General features: G+C 47.3%; 1 protein-coding gene across 3 annotated transcripts; it reads left to right on the forward strand.

Moving 5' to 3' along the window:
- The first annotated feature begins 30 nt into the window (after nt 1-30).
- Nucleotides 31-20,688, forward strand: CYP27C1 (cytochrome P450 family 27 subfamily C member 1). 3 transcript variants are annotated; one of them, XM_027082551.1, is made up of 9 exons: nt 31-327; nt 5,876-6,066; nt 6,816-7,015; nt 8,343-8,552; nt 9,246-9,409; nt 12,665-12,831; nt 14,532-14,610; nt 15,148-15,351; nt 20,017-20,688. In XM_027082551.1, the coding sequence occupies exons 1-9, from the start codon at nt 67-69 to the stop codon at nt 20,131-20,133; spliced, it is 1,593 nt and encodes a 530-aa protein (XP_026938352.1). In that variant the 5' UTR covers nt 31-66; the 3' UTR covers nt 20,134-20,688. The 3 variants fall into 3 exon arrangements, with proteins under 3 accessions (XP_026938352.1, XP_026938353.1, XP_026938354.1); XM_027082552.1 differs by having other exon boundaries at nt 219-327; nt 5,949-6,066; XM_027082553.1 differs by lacking the exon at nt 31-327 and having other exon boundaries at nt 5,626-6,066; nt 6,677-7,015.
- The last annotated feature ends 216 nt before the right edge of the window (nt 20,689-20,904 follow it).

Consider the following 20,904-nt stretch of genomic DNA (forward strand, 5'->3'; position numbering starts at 1 on the left):
AGCAAAGAGCAAAGGGCGGCCCTCGAAACAAAAAACTGCTCAAACCAGCCAACGCAGAGGATCGCAATGGCTCTGCTGGCGCGGATCCTCAAAGCCCGTCTGAGCCCGGCGCCCGAGCGGGGCCCTTGGCAGCCTCGGCCCACGGACGCCAGGCTCCCGGCGAGGGCGCGGGCCGAGGACAAAGGAGTCGGGCGGCCGGGGGCGCCGCGGGCCGGGGGCCGGGCAGAGGGACCCCGGAGCCTCGCCGCCATGCCGGGGCCCCGGACCCTCGCCAACCTCGTGGAGCTCTTCTGGAAGGACGGCTTCAGCCGCATCCACGAGATCCAGGTAGCTGCGCGCGGGAGACCGGGAGCGCGAGGGGGCTCGCTCCGGCGGGAAGGCGCCGGGGACGAGGCCCGGGGAGGGAGCGCCGGGAAGGGGAACCGGGGAGAGGATCCCGGGAAGGACGCCAGAGAGGGAACCCCAGGAGGGAGCGCCGGGGAGGGCATCCGGGGAGAGGAAACCGGGGAGGGAGCGCCGGGGAGGGGACCTGGGACAGGATCCTGGGGAGGGAGCTCCGGAGAGGGGACCCGGGAGAGGAAACCAGGGAGGGAGCGCCGGGGAGGGGATCCGGGGAGAGGATCCCGGGGAGGGAGAGCCAGAGAGGGGACCCGGGAGAGGATCCCGGGGAGGCAGCGCCGGAGAGGGGATCCGGGGAGAGGAAACCCGGGAGGGAGCGCCGGGGAGGGACCCGGGGAGAGGAAACCGGGGAGGGATTCCAGGGAGGGAGAGCCGGGGAGGGGGCCCGGGGAGGCACCGGGGAGGGGCGCCGGAGGAGGGGGTCACGGGCAGGGGCCGCCCTGGAGCCGCTGCGCCCCCACGCGCCGTACGCTCCGGCGGGCTGGCCTGCGGAGTCGGGGCGCCGGGAGCCGCCACCCGGCCTCCCGGGACCGTCCCGAGGGAGGCCCGTGAGCAGCGCCTCTCCCGCGGTGGGTGACAAGCCCTGCGGGTCTTTACGCGGCCGAGGACAGGTTGCGTATGTTCCTAGTCCTTTTTGTTTGTGTTTTATAATTGAAAAAAAAAAAAAAAACAAACCTAAAAATAACAGCGAGGGGTTCGGAGGCTCCGAGTTATGTGATCTCTAAGTGATGGGAAGACAAACGAAAGTTCGTGAACCTCGGCGTCAAGCCAGGTCTGGGCAGGGACTTAGGAAGAACCCAACCGGTCCAGCAACCCCGTCGGAGTGTTGGGAGCCCGCTCGTTGTACGGTGGCTCATCTTGACCCTGAGTTTTGCCCTTCCCGTGCCCACCTCAAATCGCGTCTTTCATTGCAAGGTGATCCCCACCTTTCAGCGTCGTCAAATCCATTCGCTCCCATTTCCTATGGTAGCTGCTCGCTGCTTGCCTCCGTCATTTTCTCAGGGCTCCCACCCCAGCACCCGCTGTGATTTCTGGGACCTCGTCCAAGAACACCCTCCTTCCCCACTACTCACTTCTTTTTGTTCAGAGCTTACCCTTCAACCTTCAGAAACTTCTCAGAGGAAGCTTTTTGTAACCACCCACCTGGGTTTTGGTCATTCGTTCGTACGTTCATTCCCTCAACCCTTAACCTACATGATGGTGCAGAGGCCACAGCTACAGCTGGAGAAGCAGAAACTTACTTCATTGATAGAAAAACAAAACCAAAAACAGTGGGGCAAGAGGAACAATCTTAATTTGACTGAAATTCCAGTTGGCCCCTCCTCTCCATGCCCCACATGAACTCTACACGATTTCTTCCCAAACATGTTTCTGGGGGTCAAAAATGATTTTTTCTGTTCCATGTGGAATCTGAACATAAGCTATCAAGATGATAGTTTTCAAATACGGTAAAAAAAAAAAAATTGTTATTTATTTATTGACAAGTTCAATACAGGTTGCTGTAGACTGGAGCATTGGTTGTTTACTAGAGCTGGTTGTTCTAGTAAAACCCTCTCCCCGAGCTCTCCAGGTCACCCCTAAGGCATTTCTAAGGAGGAAGAGAATTATTCTGTTACCTCAAGTCCAGTTTCCTTTCACTCAACTTGTGATCACAGAATGCTGTCTCACAAGGGATTCATCTACAGGGTCCAGGTCTTTCACTTTACATGTGGAAAAGGCCCCAAAGTGTCGGCTGAGTGACTTGCCCACAGTCACATAGCTGGTTAGCGGCAGAGCAGACACAGCGATCAAGGTCGCCAGGTATGACAGAGCAGGAGGGTCCTGCGTTACGTAGCAGCCCTTTACAAGCACCTGTGGAATCTTGGCCAATCAGTTCTTCTCTCTGGACCACAGTTTCCTCCTCTGTGCAGCAGTCGAGCAATCCTCATCCATCTCACGGGTTATTGTGAGGTCGTGTGATCAGGGCTGTGGAAGGTCTTTGTAAACTGTAATAATAACCAACACATAAGAAGAATGAACAGTTCTGGAACTCTTTTCATGTGCCAGGCACAGTTTTAAGTCCTCCATGTGAGGTAATCTCTATTATTTCTCCATTTTGCAGGTGAGGAAACTGAGACACAGTGGAACCTAACTTCCCAAGGTCACCCAGCTAGTAAACTGTGAGCTGAGATTCCAACTCCAGAGTCTGTGCTCCAGCTGGCTACACAAACTGAGTCTGTGGCTGACTGTATCATTCCTTGGCCCTCCACCAAAAAGGGCCGTAAACTACCTGTGTCCTTCATCTCATTCTTTTTGCCCCTTGGTCAGTGGCTCCCTTGTCTGATTGTGCCCATTCAGTAGCTGGATGTGCCCGAGGAGTGGCCCATCTCCCAGTAGTTCCGGTAACAGTCATCCTATCAGAAACCTGGAGAAATACCCTTTTGGGGTCACCTGTTTGTTAGGCAGAGTGATCTCTTGGCACCTGACACTTCCCAGTTGAGTCTGAGTGTCTTCATCTCCAGGCAGCGGGACTTCAACTAGGTCCACAAAGAAGCAAACAGCAGAAGAGTGGAGAGATGACAGACCCTCTGGCCTGCCATTTCCGTGGTTGAGAGTTGGGGTGATAAGAAATGTTGGCAGATGCCAAAGAGGGATGTAGTCATTTTCCCCATGCTTAGCCCTGCCTATGTCATGCTTTTTTTTTTTGACCACACCACACAGCATGTGGGTTATTAGTTCCCTGACCAGGGATCTAACCCATGCCCCCTGCATTGGAAGCATGGATTCTTAACCACTGGACTGCCAGGAAAGTCCCCATGCCTATGTCATGCTGAGCCATGCTGGAGGGTACTTTCTCTCCTTCCTTCTTTAATTATTTAACTGGACTATTTAACCCATTTACATTTATTGTGATTTCTTTTTTTGGTAACAACTTCATTGAGGTATAATTCACATATCATACAATTCTCCCACTTAAAGTATACAACCATCACCACAATCAATTGTAGAACATTTTCATAACCTTAAAAAGAAACCCCATATTGTATTCTTTAGCAATCACTCCCCAACCCTCTCATTCCCCCAGCCTTAAGCAACCACTAATAATTTACTTTCTGTCTTTATAGATTGGCCTATTCTGGACATTTCATATACATGGAATCATATAATGTGTGGTCTTTTTTGTCTGGCTTCTTTCACTGAGCATAACGTTTTCAAGTTCGCCCATGTTGTAACATGTATTAGTACCTCATTCCTGTTTATGAACAAATAATATTCCAGTGTGTGGATAGACCACATTTTGTTTACTTATTCATCAGTTGATAGACATTTGGATTGTTTCTACCTTTTGGCTGTTATGTTTTCATTTCTTTGGGTGTATATCTAGGCGTGAAATTGCTGTGTCAAATAGTAACTCTGTGTTTAACCTTTTGAGGAATTGCTAGACTGTTCTAAAGTGGCTGCACTATTTTATATTCCAGCAACAGTGCAAGAGGGTTTTGATTTCTCCACATCCTTGCCAATACTTGTTATTATTACCTGTCCTTTTGATTATAAGCATCCTAGTATGTGGGAAGTGATATCTCATTGTGGTTTTGATTTGCATTTCCCTAATGACCAATGACATTGAGCTTCTTTTCATGTGCTTATTAGACATTTTGATATCTTCTTTGGAGAAATGTCCATTCAAATAATTGCCCAGTTTCTAATTGGGTTATTTGTTGTTGCTGTTTTTTACTCTTGGGTTGTAATAGTTTTTTTATATATTCTAGGCATATATCTCTTATCAAATACGTACTTTGCAAATATTTTCTCCATTCTAGGGATTGTCTTTCACTTTCTTTGTAATGTCCTTTGACATTACGCACATTTTAAAATTTTGATGATGTCCAATCATCTGTTTTTTTCTTTTGTTGCTTGTTCTTTTGGTATCATATCTTAAGACGCCATTGCCAAATCTAAGGTCATGAATATTTATCCCTATGTTTTCGTCCAAGAGTTTTGTGGTTTTAGCTCTTACATTTAGTCTTTGGTCCACTTTGAGGTAGTTTTTGTGTGTGGTGTGAGATAAGGGTACAAATTATTTTTTGTTTGTGGCTATCCAATTTTCCCAGCATCTTTTGTTAAAGAGGCTATTCTTTCCCATTTAATTGTCTTGGCACCCTTTTTGAAAATCCATTGACCTTAGATGTATGGGTTTATTTCTGGGGTCTCAATTCTATTCCAATGATTTAGACGTCCATCCTTATGCCAGTAGCACACTGTCTTCATTACTTTTACAGTAACCTTTGAAACAGGGAACTGTGAGTCCTTCAACTTTGTTCTTCTTTTTTAGGATTGTTTTTGCGGTTCTGAATCACTGGAATTCTGATAGGGATTATGTTGAATTTATGGATCAGGTTGAGAAATATTGCCATCTTAATAATATTAAGTCTTCCATTCCATTGACATGGAATAAATAACTTCCGTTTATGTAGGTCTTTAATTTCTTTCGATGCTCTTTTGCAGTTTTCAGAGTGTAAGTCTTACGCTTATTTTATTAAATGTATTCCCAAGTGTTTTATTCTTTATGATGCTATTGTAAATGGAATTGCTTTCTTAATTTTATCTTTGGATTGTTCATTGCTCGTGTGTGGAAATACAATTGAATTTTGTATATTGATCTTATATCCGGCAAGCTTACTGAACACGTTTTTTAGCAGATATCTTAGAATTTTCTACACGCCAGATCACGTCACATGTGAACAGAGACAGCTTTACTTCTCCCTTTCCAATCTGGGTGCCTTTCCTTTCATTTCTCTGCTGGGGGCATTTTTACAGGTTTATTACAGATTTCCTGCAGGGCGCTTTCTTCACAGGACAGGCTGGGCGGCTGCTGAGTGTCTGAATGAAAGGGGCAGGCAGACCCTGTTTGACTCAGGACAGTCAAGACCCTGCAGTTCATCTACATCCACATTCCTCTCACATTGCTTCACACAGCTAAGGCTTTTTTAAACACATATCTTTAAAGAACTAAGAAAACTTCTATGAATATGATTAATGATGTGAAAATATGTTTACCTCAGGCATACTTAAAGCAACCACTCTTTTTTTGTTTTAATTAATACTTATTGGAGTAGAGTTGATTTACCTTGTTGGGTTAGTTTCTGCTGTACAGCGAAGTGAATCAGTTATACATATACATACATCCACTCGTTTTTAGATTCTGTTCCCATGTAGGTCATTACAGAGCACTGAGTAGAGTTCCCTGTGCTAGACAGTAGGTCCTTATTAGTTATCTAGTGTGTATATGTCAGTCCCAATCTCTCAGTTTATCCCTGCCCCCTCCTCTCCCCCTTGGTAACTGTAAGTAAAGTGGCCACTCTGATTCAGTTCTGCATAATGCAGAGCTTCCCTCTGCCCCAGTTTTCTGCTCCCCTAACATCCAGGAATGTCCATGTCAAAGGTATATCATATCTGTGTATTTTTTTCCTTTTTTGATTTCTCCATGGTTTTGCAGCAGAAACACACACGGGAATATGGAAAAATCTTCAAGTCTCACTTTGGTCCTCAGTTTGTAGTATCTGTTGCAGACCGAGACCTGGTGGCTCAGGTGCTCCGGGCAGAGGGAGCCGTGCCCCAGAGAGCCAACATGGGGTCCTGGCAGGAGTACCGAGACTTACGGGGCAGATCCACCGGGCTCATCTCCGCGTGAGTATGTGAGGCCAGGCTGAGACATGAGCAGGAGCGGGGAGCCCAGGGATGCCCCCCCTCCCTGAACGCTGGGCTCCTAAAAACAGCTATTAATAAGGCACAGAACTCCCAGTGGAATAGTATCAAAAGAGCCTCACGTGTGATCTCCCCAAATCTCCTAAAACCCTCTGGGAAGAGATTTGGTGGCAGGGACAAGGTGGGGAGCCCACTAGCCGAGTGATGGAGAGGAGCCATTTTTCAAGGAACACTCTGTGGCTTTAGGTGTCCTTTCGGTGACCACTGAGGGGGCTGAAGCTCACAGAGCCCCTCTGTGGACAGGGGTGAGGGTGGTGAGCTGTTTTAGGAGACCTCCAGGAGGGGCTACGAACTTCAGCATTGATCGCCATGGGATGATGTTCCTGCCTTGTAACAGACTATGGTTATTATACACCTTTGTGTCTTCCAAGAGCGAATCGGTACAGCCTCAGGTAGGGAGGAGAAAACAGAGCATCTGCAGATCCCCTGGTCCAAATCCCTTTGGTTTAGAAATTCTATCTTTGGCTCTTTTGATATACATGTCCTTACACAGGAACTGGGGAGTAATACCATCGCTCCCCTCTCTTTGCAGTGTCTGTCCTGTCTTCATCCCATTTGGACTGGCAGATCTTGTTGACTCTTTATTGCTGGGAAATTTTTGCAGAGATACTCTGAATTCCTTCCTAGAATATCACTATAAGTAAGATTATTTGGAATTCACTTTATTCTAGGGAGGGTGAACAGTGGCTCAAGATGAGAAGTGTGTTGAGACAAAGAATTCTGAAACCGAAAGATGTGGCCATTTTTGCAGGAGAAATCAACCAAGTTATTGCTGATTTAATTAAAAGAATCTACTTCCTCAAGAGCCAGGCAGAAGATGGGGAGACTGTGACCAACATCAATGACCTTTTCTTCAAATATTCAATGGAAGGTAGGTGAACTCAGGAGGTGGGGAAGATGGAAGAATGGACATTTTACCAAAATATGGTTCTTATCACTCATTGAGCATCTCCTGTGTCCCAGACAATGTGCTAAGCCCCATACATACGTACATGTAATTGTCACAGTGCTAATGGAACCAGGTTGACTGACACTGTTTTACAAATGGGGGAACTGAAAAACTAACCCCCATTTTTAGTGGCAGAAACTTAGTTTCAAATTGACGTCTCTCTAACTCAAGAACCATGCTCCTAATTATTGTTTTAGCATAGTTTTAAAAGCAACAGGAGTCTAGAGGGCAGGTACCACAATCATTCTAACTTTTAAAATCCATGTTAGATGGGTAGCACATTCCCATGGTTCAAACATCAAACCCAAAAAGTACTCATGGAAAAGTCTCCCTCTCTCCTAACCCAGCTAGGTCACCAGCTTCTTCAAGGGATATTTTATGTACATACAAAGAAATATGACTGTGAGTATTCTTTTTACTTAAAAAAAAATTGATAGCATACCAAACATTTTTTCTGTACCTGGGTTTTTGGAGAATTCTATTAGCTTTCCCATTTTTATTTTTATTTATTTATTTATGGCTGCGTTGCGTGTGCCATGTGGAACTTCCCTGACCAGGGATGGAACCCGTGCCCCCTGCAGTGGAAGCACGGAGTCTTAACCACTGGACCACCAGGGAAGTCCAGATTTCCCTTTTAAAAAAAAAAAGTTTCTTCAAATTTAAGTTAAGTTAACTTTTTAAAGTTCTGGTATTAATGCTCTCTAAAAATAGTAACAAAATCGACAGAGAAGTGAGTTGTAAACACACTGAAAAATCCTCCCCATCCCTGGTTCACAGAGGCCCTTTCCTCTGCCCCCTTAGCTCGTCCTGGGGCTCCCGGAAGTGTGGCCAGGAGGAGCCACCTTTCAACTCCCCAAAGTTGGGCAACTGGCTGAAAGGTTGGGCGTTTTGCCTTGTGGGTCTTGAACAGACTGTTGAGCTGAGGGCGCACTGAGGCAGAGGGTTCGTCAGCATTGAACCCACAGCGCCCTGGGGGTCAGGACCTGGTAGAGAAAACCTCAGGGGTAGCACCTGGATCACTTCTTTTTTTAAGTTTTATTTTTTTGGCGAGGCTTGTGGGATCTTAGTTCCCTGACCAGGGATGGAACCCAGGCCCCCTGCAGTGCAAGCGAGGAGTCCTAACCACTGGACCGCCAGGGAAGTCCCTGGACCACTTTTGAAAGTTACATTTATGGCCGGGTATCGTATATTGATGCTGTGAATGATCTAGAAGAAGAAGAAGAAGGGTTGTAACCTCTCTCCCGCGCAGGAGTGGCCACCATTCTTTACGAGAGCCGTCTGGGCTGCCTGGAGAACAGCGTCCCGCAGGCGACGATGGACTACATCGAGGCCCTGGAGCTCATGTTCTGCACGTTCAAGACGTCCATGTACGCCGGTGCCATCCCTAGGTGGCTCCGCCCGCTCATCCCCAAACCCTGGCGGGAATTCTGCAGGTCCTGGGATGGACTCTTCAAATTCAGTAAGAGAAGAGTCAGGGCACCTTTTGTAGAATCAGATGGACCTGACTTTCGTCCTAGTTGTGTATCTAACACTCAGGCAGACAGTGGGTATTACTGTAGGGGCTTCCCCAATGGAGTTACGTGCTATTTTGACTCAAGAACTTTTAGATTGGTTTCTCGAATGAGCAAAAAGCACGTGGGTTGTGACCACAAGTAATGTGACAGATTTCTCACTTTTAAAAAAAATTAATTAATTTATTTATTATTTTTGGCTGCATTGGGTCTTTGTTGCTGCGTGTGGGCTTTCTCTAGTTCTGGCGAATGGGGGCTACTCTTTGTTGTGGTGCACAGGCTTCTCCTTGTGGTGGCCTCTCTTGTTGTGGAGCATGGGCTCTAGGCACGTGGGCTCAATAGTTGTGGCACGTGGGCTCAGTAGCTGTGGCACGCGGGCTCAGTAGTTGTGGCACGCGGGCTCAGTAGTTGTGGCATGCGGGCTCAATAGTTGTGGCTCACGGGCTCTAGAGTGCAGGCTCAGTAGTTGTGGTGCACGGGCTTAGTTGCTCTGCGGCATGTGGGCATCTTCCCGGACCAGGGCTCGAACTAGCGTCCCCTGCATTGTCGGGTGGATTCTTAACCACTGCGCCTCCAGGGAAGCCCTGAAGAGACGATTCTTAACCAAAACTTCTTTCAAAAGAAACACTGTTTTCAAACAGGCCAAATTCACGTTGACAACAAGCTGAGGGACATACAGTGCCAAATGGACCGAGGGGAGAGAGCGAGAGGGGGCCTGCTCACGTACCTCTTCCTCAGCCAGGAGCTGACACGGGAGGAAATCTACGCCAACATGACCGAGATGCTGCTGGCTGGCGTGGACACGGTGAGCTCTCAGCTTTCCTTTCTTCTCAGCAGAGCACAGTTAAAGCTGGGGGCCTTTCCGAGGAATCCGACAGATGGCAGATACTTTAAGGGGACCATGCTTGTTTGTACTAGCTGAATGTCTGCTTCACTGCTGAGGGTCTCCAGGAGAAAACTCGACCTTTTTTCTTTTCTTTAATATAAATAAAGGTGCACGATGAATTCTGTAAATAACATAACCCAATTCTATTACCACACACACAAAGTAGCAATATGTTTTAAAGTTTAAAATCATTCCTGATTTGCAAATATTTCTCAATTGTTTCATAATATCAGAAATGAAGGGACTTCCCTGGCGGTCCAGTGGTTAAGACTTCGCCTTTCAGTGCAGCGGGTGTGGGCTCGATCCCTGGTCGAGGAGCTAAGATCCCCCGTGCCTGTGGCCAAAAACCCCAAACATAAAACAGAAGCAGGGGTGTAACAAATTCAACAAAGACTTTAAAAATAGTCCGCATCAAAAAAATCTTAAAAAACAAAAAAGAAATGAAAAGGGCACAGACATTAAAAACCCTCTTACTTATCATTCAAAATATTCTGGGCTATGGAGAACTTCCCAGTTCATTTGATAAAGTCGGCATAACTTCAAAACCTGCTAAAGAAAGCATAAAGAAAGAAAAGTTTAATAAGCAGTTTGACTTATGAATATGTACATATATCAATTTTAAATCCTAGTGAATAGATTCAGTTAGTGTAGCAGATGAATCGTACACTATGACCAACGAGGGCTCAATATCAGAATGAAACAAAGCATTGCCCATTGATTTGGAGGGGATTCCATACCCTATTACTAAGTGAGAAATGAAGATGCAGAAAAGCATGTATATCCTGTGTTCCCATTAGTAAAGCAGTGGCCCCCGTCCCATCTGTCCGCGTGCACGTGTGTATCGCTAAGTGATTGCTGGACGTGGAGGAAAGTATGGAGCCTGCACCCTGGACGGTTAACATGGGTTCCTGGGCTGGGGCGGGGCTGGTACAGGGGTGTGGAATCCAAGTTCCTTCTAAAAACTTATGTATAATCTGATACCTTTACTCAAGTATAAAAAATGGTATATTTGTGGGTATATGTACAGAAAAAGTTTAAAATTTGCTAAAAGAAAGTGGTGAAATAAGAAAAAGAAGGGCCAGGCTTTTGGTAATTGGTGGAAGAAAAGTCAGCTGAGTGAAATAATTAGGATTAAGACAGTAAATGTGGTGATTTACTGTGTCTCCAACGCACATCTGTAAACACCCTTCTGTTCACACAGAATCCTCTGAGGTAGGTGTTACTGTCTTCATTTAACAGGTGGGAACATGAAACAGCTAAGCTTGCCTCAAGGTTTTTCCTTCACAGGAGTGCTTCCCGGACTTGAGGAAAGCACCAATCTCGTTTTTAGAGGTAGACAAAAACCCCACGGTTGACATTTTTATTATGAAGCCAATTAAACATGTAAAAGCAAAAAACTTCACGTAAAGTCATTATTCTTATGGATCATCGTCAACAATAAAGCAAAAAGTATATAAATTAAATACAAACGAATCAATGCGGACAATGCAAGCGATGAAAGTTCTGATTAACCGTGTGAATGTGACAGTGTGGGTTTGCTTGAGTGGAGAAGCAGTGATGGAATGAACGGCTTTGTATCTAAGCTGATTCAGATGCATGCTACTGTTGCCCCCTGGTGGTAACTAAGAGCATCACCGTGAGACGGAGGGCAGCGAGGACTCGTTCCTACGTGAAGGGAACATCTTGAAACTTCACGCTCATTTTCTAAAATGTTATTTTTAAAAGCCAACTTCATTGCAGCATAATTTATGCACGATAACCTGCATCCATTTAAATGGTACAATTCGATACAGATTGTTGACTGATACAGGAGAAGCACAGATGCAATCATTTTTGGAACCAGCGCTGCAGTTAAGATCCTGGATGTTGCTACCACCTCTGCAAGTTCCTCACCCCCATTTCAGTCCATCCCTCCCATAACCCCTGCCCCCCCCCCACACCCCCGGCAACCGCCTTCTGACACTGTGTCATAATAGTTTGCAGTTTTCTAGAAATCAGTTTGCATTTTTCTAGAAATTTATATAAATGGAATTATACGGTATGTATTTTGTGTCTGACTTCCTTCACTCAGCAAAATGATTTTGAAATTCATGGATGTTGTTGCCTGTAAAAGTAGTTTATTCTTTTTTATTACCGGACAGTATTCCATTGTATGGCTATACCACATTTGGTTTTTCCATGAATATGTGATTTTAATAGAAATTTTCTGTTCTCTTCATAGGAAGCATCTAAATTATTTCCTTATCATTTATAAGGAAGAACTTGCACATTACATTGTATATTACAAGAGAGCTTGCCCTCTAAAAATATATAATATCGATTAGAGGGAAATAACATCAATATGGCCTACTGAAGTTAGATTTTTTTTAGATGAAAGAAAGGGCACTTATACTGTGGAATTTCCTTGTTTACAAGAGAGTAAACTACAGTCACATGGGTAATAGTATTGATTTTAGTGAAAATCTTGGAATCTAGGGTATAAAATAGAATTATTTATTCTCAATAACCAGAAATGTAATTCTTCAGTTTAGGAAGTGGTATAAACAATGATACTGCTTTGTGCAAATGCCATTCAATCCTTATATGGTGCTTTGCTTGATAAGTGCATGGGAACAATGATGGACCAGTAATAGTCCTGTGACCACCACCTCCCGTCCCCCTCTCCCCCATCTTTTCTAGATTAGGGCAACCAGAGCAGCCCTTGCCCAGCCATGGGCCTGCAGGATGCAGTTCTCAGGCTGACGGGCAGCCTCAGGTCCTTTCTAGCAAAACTCAGGTGACCCTTGTAGAGAAGGTCGAAGAAAGTTCTAGGCACAACTTCCAGGCTTAACCAGCGTTGCTACGTGCTCTCAAACTCCATGGAAGAAGAGGCAGATTGCTCTTCAATGATTTTTTAAAGTTCCAAAATAGTTTTTCCTGTGGCTCTTCATTGAAAGAGCGCTTGAATCCCATCACTGATGTTACTTTCCAAAAGTCTCTGTCAGTTTTTTTCCAGGAAGAGTTAGGGGAGATCATCTTTTGCTTCAGTAAGACATAAAATGCTCCGATAGACGTATGTGGGCGTGGCTTTGCACCTGCGCTTATTCTCCCATGACTTCACGTCCGATGCTGCCTGCGCCTGAAATCCTTGATGTTACTCACCCACGTGCCTGTGTCTGCCGGTTTCTTTATTAGACATCGTTCACGTTGTCCTGGGCAGTGTATCTCCTCGCGAGGCACCCGGAAGTGCAGCAGACCCTGTACCGGGAGATAGTGAGGAATTTGGGGGAAAGGCATGTTCCCACGGCTGCAGACGTCCCCAAAGTCCCACTGGTCCGAGCTCTGCTTAAGGAAACCTTGAGGTAAAAGGCTCACCAAAATTCATGTCAAAAACCGTGTCCGTTAAGTCTCTGATTCTTTATCGCAATGAATGTGCTTTTGACTTAAAAACTGAGTCCTAAACCAATACTCCAGAGACCCTCGGTGGCAGAAATGTTTAGGAAGGAGGGACTCATGACCATTTTATTTCCTCTCTGCCCTCGACAGAGCAGCAGAAAGGCTATTCTGTTTTACAGTTAGAAATATTCATTTCTTCATAAAGATCTTTAGAGCCATCCTCGAACTTTGTACTCACTCTAGACATTTGTTTCATCAACTGTTTCCCAGTGTGTTCCTCGGGGGATAAAGCAGAACAGGACTGACTGTCAGGAAAATGTTCTGGGCTGAGTGGCCAGTTACTAGACGTGCTTACTGTGTTCCTCGTGTGAATGTCTAGTCAAGGTGGAGACACCAAGTAGTGAGGCTTGTTTACTTCCGGACAGGACTTTACTGACCCTGGGAAACGCCGGAGCATGAGGGATACGGGTGGTCTTGGGCAGGCTTGGGTGAGAGGTGGGATTAGGTGACTAGTGAAGGTTCTTCCTCCTGTGAGGCTCAGGATCGTGACCACAGCATTCCTCTGTGGAGGAAATGCCGTGACACGGAGCAAAGGTTATTTACAGAGTACACACTAAAATAATGCTTTTAAACCTGACTCGATAATGATATTTCAAGTTGGCTTGCATCTTCCATCTTCAGCATGCTGTTTAATCTCAAAAAAAAAAAAAAGAAGAGAGGGAGAAAGAAAGAAAAAAGCCGGCTGTGTGTTAACTGGTATTTGTCAATTAAAATTTATTCAGTTGGGCTTCCCTGGTGGCGCAGTGGTTGAGAGTCTGCCTGCCGATGCAGGGGACGCGGGTTCGTGCCCCGGTCCGGGAGGATCCCACATGCCGCAGAGTGGCTGGGCCTGTGAGCCATGGCTGCTGAGCCTGCGCGTCCGGAGCCTATGCTCCGCAACGGGAGAGGCCACGGCAGTGAGAGGCCCGTGTACGGCAAAAAAAAAAAAAAAAAAGTTTATTCAGAGTTTTCGTAGGATCACTTCCCAGAGAATCCAAAAACTGATGTAGCATTTCTCAGAATCTATTTCTTGGAGCCCTGAGTCCTATGAACTATTCCTTGATAAAGGGGTCCCATGCTTGCATAGATTTCAGAAATTCAGCATTATTCCTCTTGGGACTTGCCCGGTGGTGCAGTGGTTGAGAATCCGCCTGCCAATGCAGGGGACATGGGTTCGATCCCTGGTTGGGGAAGATCCCACATGCCGTGGAGCAACTGAGCCCGTGTGCCACAACTACTGGAGCCCACGCGCCTAGAGCCCGTGCTCCGCAACAAGAGAAGCCACCACAATGAGAAGCCCACGCGCTGCAACAAAGACCCAACACAGCCAATAAATAAATAAATAAATTTATTTAAAAGAAAAAAAAGAATTATTCCTCTTGGGAGCACAGTAGCATTTTAAAGGCTTTGCTTTGTGTTCTATAAATTTTTTTGACTGTGAGGCCCCAGAATGCTTCCCGGGCAAAGCTAGGGAGCCCATGAAGATCCTTGCAAGATTTCCTGGTTGAAACTGTACCATGTGTTACTTTTTAGAAGATGAAAATGGCAATATATCCAGACTTTTAAATGTTTAGTAACATATTTTGAAAGTCACCGCTGCCTTCCCGTCCCCGTTGGCTCTTTCTAGGCTGTTTCCAGTGCTGCCGGGGAATGGCCGGGTCACCCAGGAAGACCTGGTTGTTGGCGGGTATCTGATTCCCAGAGGCGTGAGTTTGGCGGACGTGGCGGGGCTGGGCTGAGCAGGGGCGGTTGGACTGGAAATTTGCTTCCACGTTTCGGATGTCCCTGTACCTAAGCAAATATCTGTAGATGTCCTTTTCTTCTGCATGTATTTTTATGATGAAGATGGGGCTTTACGAGCAAGGAGATGTGGATTGTGTGACGCTGCTCTGGCAAAAACAAAGGCAGATACTTCTGTAGCTCGCAGGCCTATTCAACCCTCCCTCCCCACCCCCACCCCCACCCCCCGCCGGAGGCCCCATGGAAGCAGCAGTTCCCTCCAGGGAGAGTTTCTGAAGGACTTGAATTGCCTTCTCTGTGGCTGCATTGATGTTCATTCCGGGTAGGGTGTGACTTGAAGGGGGACCTGCCATCCCGGGTCTGCATGGCCTCCTGGGCCCTTACATGACTCCTCCTGGCCCGAAGCATCTCTGGAGGGTCGGTCCAGCTGGGGCTGTGGCCTCTACTCTGCTTTCCCTTGATTAAGTTCTTTATTACTTTTCTGGTGAAAACGGTTTGCTCAGACCCAGCTGGCCCTCTGCCACTATGCCACCTCCTACGAGGATGAGAACTTCCCTCGGGCCAAGGAGTTCCGGCCTGAGCGCTGGCTGCGGCCAGGAAACCTGCGCAGGGTTGACAATTTCGGGTCCATCCCCTTCGGCTACGGGGCTCGAAGCTGCATCGGGCGGAGGATTGCAGAATTGGAGATCCACCTCCTTGTGATTCAGGTAGGGCCTGCGGGCTGGGCTTCAGGTGACTGGCTGGGCTCCGTTGCTGGATCAAGACTTAGGTGAAAACAATGAAACAGGATTTTGAAAACTTTCAGAGCTTCCTGTTAAATCTCTTTTATGTGTTAAAATGCCTCCCCTCCCCCTGCAGTAGCCACCTCTAGCCCCATGGCCACCTGCCTTGTTCCTTTCTTCCTTGGAGTCCCATGGGCAGAACTGGGATGTGTGTGTGTGTGTGTGTGTGTGTGTGTGTGTGTGTAGCAGGGATGGGTGGTTATAGGAGCCCAAGCACTCCCACAGGGGTTCTGCAGAAAGGCTAGTGGAAGGTGTCCAGCAAGCGGCCCTCAAACATTATGGACCATCCCGTCACCAGGAGCCCCTCGCAATCAGGTTCCTGGGCCCCAACCACAGAGAGAATCACTTGGTGGGTCTGGGGTGGGGCTCTGGGCGATTCTGATGTCAGTGGTCTAAGGAAGTGCACGTGGTGGGGCACGGGGGATCTCTACTTCTGCTGGTGGCTGCGTCTGCTGTTCAAGCCCCGGCCTCCCAGGCCTCCTTCCTTCAGAGCTTGTCACTGTCACCGTCACCATGGAGGGAGTCACGCTCACCCCCTGCCGCCCCCTCAGCACCTCGTTTTCTGTGAATCAGCCTTTTAAGCACGGAGGTGGCTCTCAAGCTTGTTTGGGTTTTGAAACATCAGGAAGGCTTGGTTTTGGTGAGAGAATACCTTCCATGCAAATCTCTAAATGCTCAAGTGTTTACTTCTGCGCTTGTCCAGTATCTGAGCTCAGGCTGCGGCAGGAACTAAATAATGTCTGAAGGAAATTTCATGAAAGAAAAGCCTGCAGTAGAGAAAATTCTATCCATTAGACTTTCCTGCAGATTTGGGGAGCCTGCCATGGAAAACCTAGGCCCAAGTTTCGGGAGCTATGACTCCAGGCTTTGGAAGCACGAGGGGATGACCTGGGGACCCATCTCCCCATTTCACCGATGAGGAAGCTGAGGCTCAGGGAGTTGGAGCCACTTGCCACGGTTGCCGCGTGGCAGGTGCAGGGCACGAGGCACGTGTCCTGTCTCCTGCCTGCATTTCCCCTCATGTTACCGAGGCGTTTCCTGCAGGCCGGCAGAGCCCAGGGCAGAGCACTCAGGGGTTGGGACCTTTACGGACGATGGCATCAGAGAGCGTAAGGGATGGGGAAGCCTGGTCGGCCTGTGGGGGATTGTGGGCATGGGAGGCAGGCTAGGGGGGCTGGAGGAGGTGAGGGGCCACGGCCAGGGAGGTGAGTGTGGAAGGGGGCGAGGAGGACACCAGCTGGGCCCACCTGGCTCTGGTGGGAAAGCTCCGGGGACCTGGTGAGACCAGCAGAAGTGGGTGCCGGCCTGTCCCTCGGTCGTCCCACCTCTGTGGGCACACGGGTGGCTGCAGTCCTCCAAGGTGAGAGGTGTCCCTTCCAGGGCAGCTGTCCCGGGCAGCGGTGGGCCCTATGGACGCTGGCCAGGCCCAGTCATGCCCAAGGTGAGAGGCATCTCTGTGTGGATGATGGACTCCAACCCCAGCTCTGCCAGTTTGTGGTTCTGACACTGCTGAGCATGTTTCCTCATCCACAAAATGGGCCAAATACCTGCCTTTTGGGTGTGTGAGGAATAAGAATAGTCTAAGCAGAGTCTGTGTTGTCTGCACACCTGCTCTCGGTGTCTGCTCACGGGGAATGTGTTTGGGAAGGTCCTGGCTCCATCAGTGCTGCTGTGTGTTCCACAACCATGTCTCTGACGGGCAGAGGCCATTTCCAGGCAGCCTTTCGGGGGGCTGACTGCTTCCTGGATGCTTCCCGCTTCTGACGGCCTGGACAACCATAGCGGATGCTGAGGGCATGAGGGCACAGATGGTGGAGTGGGAAAAGGGTCAGAAACTGGGTGTTTGGTGGTGGTGATGGGGGTTTTCTTTGTTTGCTACTGTAACATACACGGGTACCTGCTACAGTTCTTGCTTCAAGAGCCCTCATTTCTACTTGCGCAAGTATAGAGAGGGAACATCACTGTTTGTAATTGCCAAGAGGAAAAAAGAAGAAACAGAAGGCACAAATAAACAGTACTAGGAATGAGAAAGGAGACATAGCTACAAATGCAGTTGATTTTTTTTTAAATCAAGAAAATACTGCAAACAGCTTTTTTTCCCAATACATCTGAAGACTTAGATAAAATGTACAATTTACTAGAAAAGGTGTAAATTACCCAAATGGACTCAAAAGAAAGAGAACAGACCTTGAATACATTGAGTTGGTAGTAAAAATATCTACCACCAAATGTTCCAGACCTAGACAGTTTTATTGGCAAGTTTTATCAAACCTCCAATGAACGGGTGATCATCATCTTACACAAATAGAAAATAGAAAAAGGAAGTCTTGTTTTTATGAGACTTGTATAACCTTGAGAGTCACAACCCAGAATGGATAAAATAAGAAAGAAAAACTACAGGCCAATCTGATTTATGAACAAAGATGAAAAATACCTTAAATGAAAAATTGGCAAGCCAAATCCAGCAATGTATGGACCAGAAATGCACCATCACCAAATCAGGTTTGTTCAGGAATGCAAGGACGGCCCACCTCAAGACAGAATTCACCACAATGACAAATTAAGGGAGAAAAACTTTATGACCCTCTCCCAAAATAATTGATAAAATTCAACACCCATTCATGAAGAAACTCTCTTAGCACACCTGTAATGGAAGGGCTTTCCTTAAGCAAATAAAGAGTGTCTATCCCAACAAAACAGCGACTTATGCCTGTGGCCTATGGGAAGGGAAGGTTTGGCTTTAATGTTGCAATATTAATGTGTTTCCTTGAAAATAGGAACAAGACATTCATATTGCACGGAGAGTGGTTAGAGGATACACCCTTGCTCCTTGGGAACTGGAGACTTGAGGTGGAAGGGGGGTCTTGTTTTCTGGCTTTTACATCTCCTGTGTAGTTTTCATTTTTCAATGAGCATGTACTGCCACTCAGAAAGGAAAAAGGCCCTGTGGGATGTTGGCCATGGAGTGAGGAGACCTGTGTGTGATTCTTTCCTCTGCCACATGGGAACGCGCGAGCAGTCCTGTGAGGTCAGAACAAAGGGTCAGAGATTAGATGTTGAGGTGAAGGCATCTCGATGCCAGAATGTTCTAGAGTTGCCTAAATACAGGTCATTCAGCTTGGCTCTCTAACAATGACAAAGTAATGATTTTAGCCTGTGTCTTCAGTGCAGCCCTGCTCCCTGCCTGACCTCCACCCCCGGAGCCCCAGCTCACCCAGAGGACCCATCAGTGGGTCTTGCTGCTTTACCTGGGAGACCAGGCTGGAGAGTCAGGGTGGGCTGGGGCGTTTGCATCCCATGTGACAATATAGGTTCTCCAGCACTGATGCTCTCTTAGGAGGTTGGAGCAGGGGAGGGATGAATGGCCGGTCTGCTACCCTGCACCGTCCCCACCGGCCCTTGAGCAAGGCCCTGCCTCCCCTCCAGGAACCAGTGTAGTTTGACAGAGGTCCTTAGAGCAGGTTGCCTTTTGGGAGATTAGTGCTTGAGGCTGACAGATACTTAAGCGTTCTTTAAAACGTCCCAGTTTCACCCTGAGAGGTAGGGCTGCTTCTCCTTTTGAACTGCAGAAGTGAGAAATGGAATCAAAGGTGCAAATGAAGAATAGTTAAATTAAAGACAGTAATGGATAAAGTCTGACGGCTGTGCCCCTGCTGTGTCCGTACCACCACTGAAGTGACTGCAGACTCCACACCAGCAGGAACCCTGGAATTTCACTTGGTTCCTCTTTCCTCCTTGCTCCTTTGATTCCTTCTTTTTCCAGACCTACAGCGGAAGTAACACAGTTAGAACTTTGAACTAGCTAATAAAGTGTAAGTCATTTGAACATCTGTTACTGAACAAAGTTCACGTGCCCGACGCGCAGTGAGGCCAAACAAACCAACACGTCCGAGTTTCAAGCAGAGAAAGGTTTATTGCAGGGCCAAGCAAGGACATGGGTGGCTTATGCCCCCCAAACCCCGAACTCCTTGATGGTTTGTGGGGAGAAGCTTTTACAGGCAAAATTGGGGGTAAGGGCTGCAGGGCTGATTGGTTGGTGGTGAGGTAACAGGGCGGGGCTCCAGGAATCTTGTGCTCATCCTGAAGTTACCATCCTCCACCTGGTGGGGGACCTTAGTTCTGCAGAAGTGCTCAAAGATACTGTAACGTATATTTCTTGAGGAGGAACCAGAACCCAGCCCCAAGCCTGCACTGTTGTTTCTTAACTGCTCCTCCCTTGTTTCTGCATCCCCTCCCTTCCCTAGTTAGTAACTGCTCGAGTCCCCTCTTTGGAACTCAGGGAAGGTCAAGGAAGTCGTATGAAGCCTGTTTCCTCCAAGCAAGAAATGGGGACATGGAAAGGTTTTTGTGCCCAGGAGCCCCACAGGGTCCTGCTCCGTTTAAATTCTGATTGCGTATCTTTGTCCCATGGGCCTTGTTGCTCAGTGGGCATGCTGGGCTCCTGTATAGGACCTGACGCCCTGTTTCCCACATCTCTCGTTCCCTCGGCTCCCTGAAGCCGGGGCTGTCACAGGAGTATGGGCACTCCAGCAGTGCTGTGAATTTTCTGCTTCCCAATTTTGAAGTCCTTCTCTCTCTTTCTCTTCTTAGTTGCTTCAACGTTTTGAGATCAAAATATCTCCATGGACTAAAACTGTTCATGCAAAAACCCATGGGCTTCTGATGCCAGGGGAGCCCATCCACGTGCGTTTTGTTAACAGAAAGTGAGCCTGGCGTTTTCACCCAGCTGCCAGACCGACACACACCAGGTGTTCATGGGCCACAGATGATGGTGGGGGAGAAAAGGATCCCTTCTGGAGGCTGTCTTGGTTATAAATTGGCCTCCCGGTTTCTGGGAGACTTTGAAATCTTTATGCAAAGTAATGTGAGAAGATTGCTTTACTTTTGCATACCAGAGTTGCCTTTTCTTTTTTTTTTTTGGAGAAACAGCTGTTGCGAAGCCAGTGGCACTGAATTCTCATGCCTCATATGGTGTCTTACCCTTGGACTCACTATTCACTTACCCATAGTCTCCTCTGCATTTGGGCCAGGAAATGTTGGCATACATATAGATTCAGTGCTTGAATATACCTTCTCTAATACTGCATCCGGGACTGCCTGTTAGGATACAATTCCAACTTCTTGTTTTTAATTTGAAGAGGAAACATTAAGAGACCTCTGTAGAACAGACCTGTGGTGGCCAGGGGGGAGGGGAGGTGAGGGAGGGAAGGATTGGGAGTTCGGAATTAGCTCTATAGCACAGGGAACTATATTCAATATCCTGTGATAAACCATAATGGAAAAGAATATGAAAAAGAATGTATATATGTATAACTGAATCACTTTGTTACATAGCAGAAATTATCACAACACTGTAAATGAACTACAATAAAATAAATTAGAAAAAAAAAAAAAGGAATGCCTCTCTAATACCATAATTACGGGAAGAAAACACCCAGGCGACACCAAGCCCCAGATTTAGATCCTGCAGCAGGGCTC

This window comes from Aethalodelphis obliquidens, unplaced genomic scaffold, assembly GCF_003676395.1.
Source record: "Aethalodelphis obliquidens isolate GAN/ISIS:26980383/991018 unplaced genomic scaffold, ASM367639v1 scaffold47, whole genome shotgun sequence".
In the NCBI taxonomy this organism is placed as follows: domain Eukaryota; kingdom Metazoa; phylum Chordata; class Mammalia; order Artiodactyla; family Delphinidae; genus Aethalodelphis; species Aethalodelphis obliquidens.

Coding starts and splice junctions, on each gene's coding strand:
- CYP27C1 (XM_027082551.1), top strand. CDS start 67: ATGGCTCTGCTGGCGCGGATCCTCAAAGCCCGTCTGAGCCCGGCGCCC. Junction 6,067..6,815: donor TCCACCGGGCTCATCTCCGC/GTGAGTATGTGA, acceptor ACTTTATTCTAG/GGAGGGTGAACAGTGGCTCA. Junction 14,611..15,147: donor GGTATCTGATTCCCAGAGGC/GTGAGTTTGGCG, acceptor CGGTTTGCTCAG/ACCCAGCTGGCCCTCTGCCA.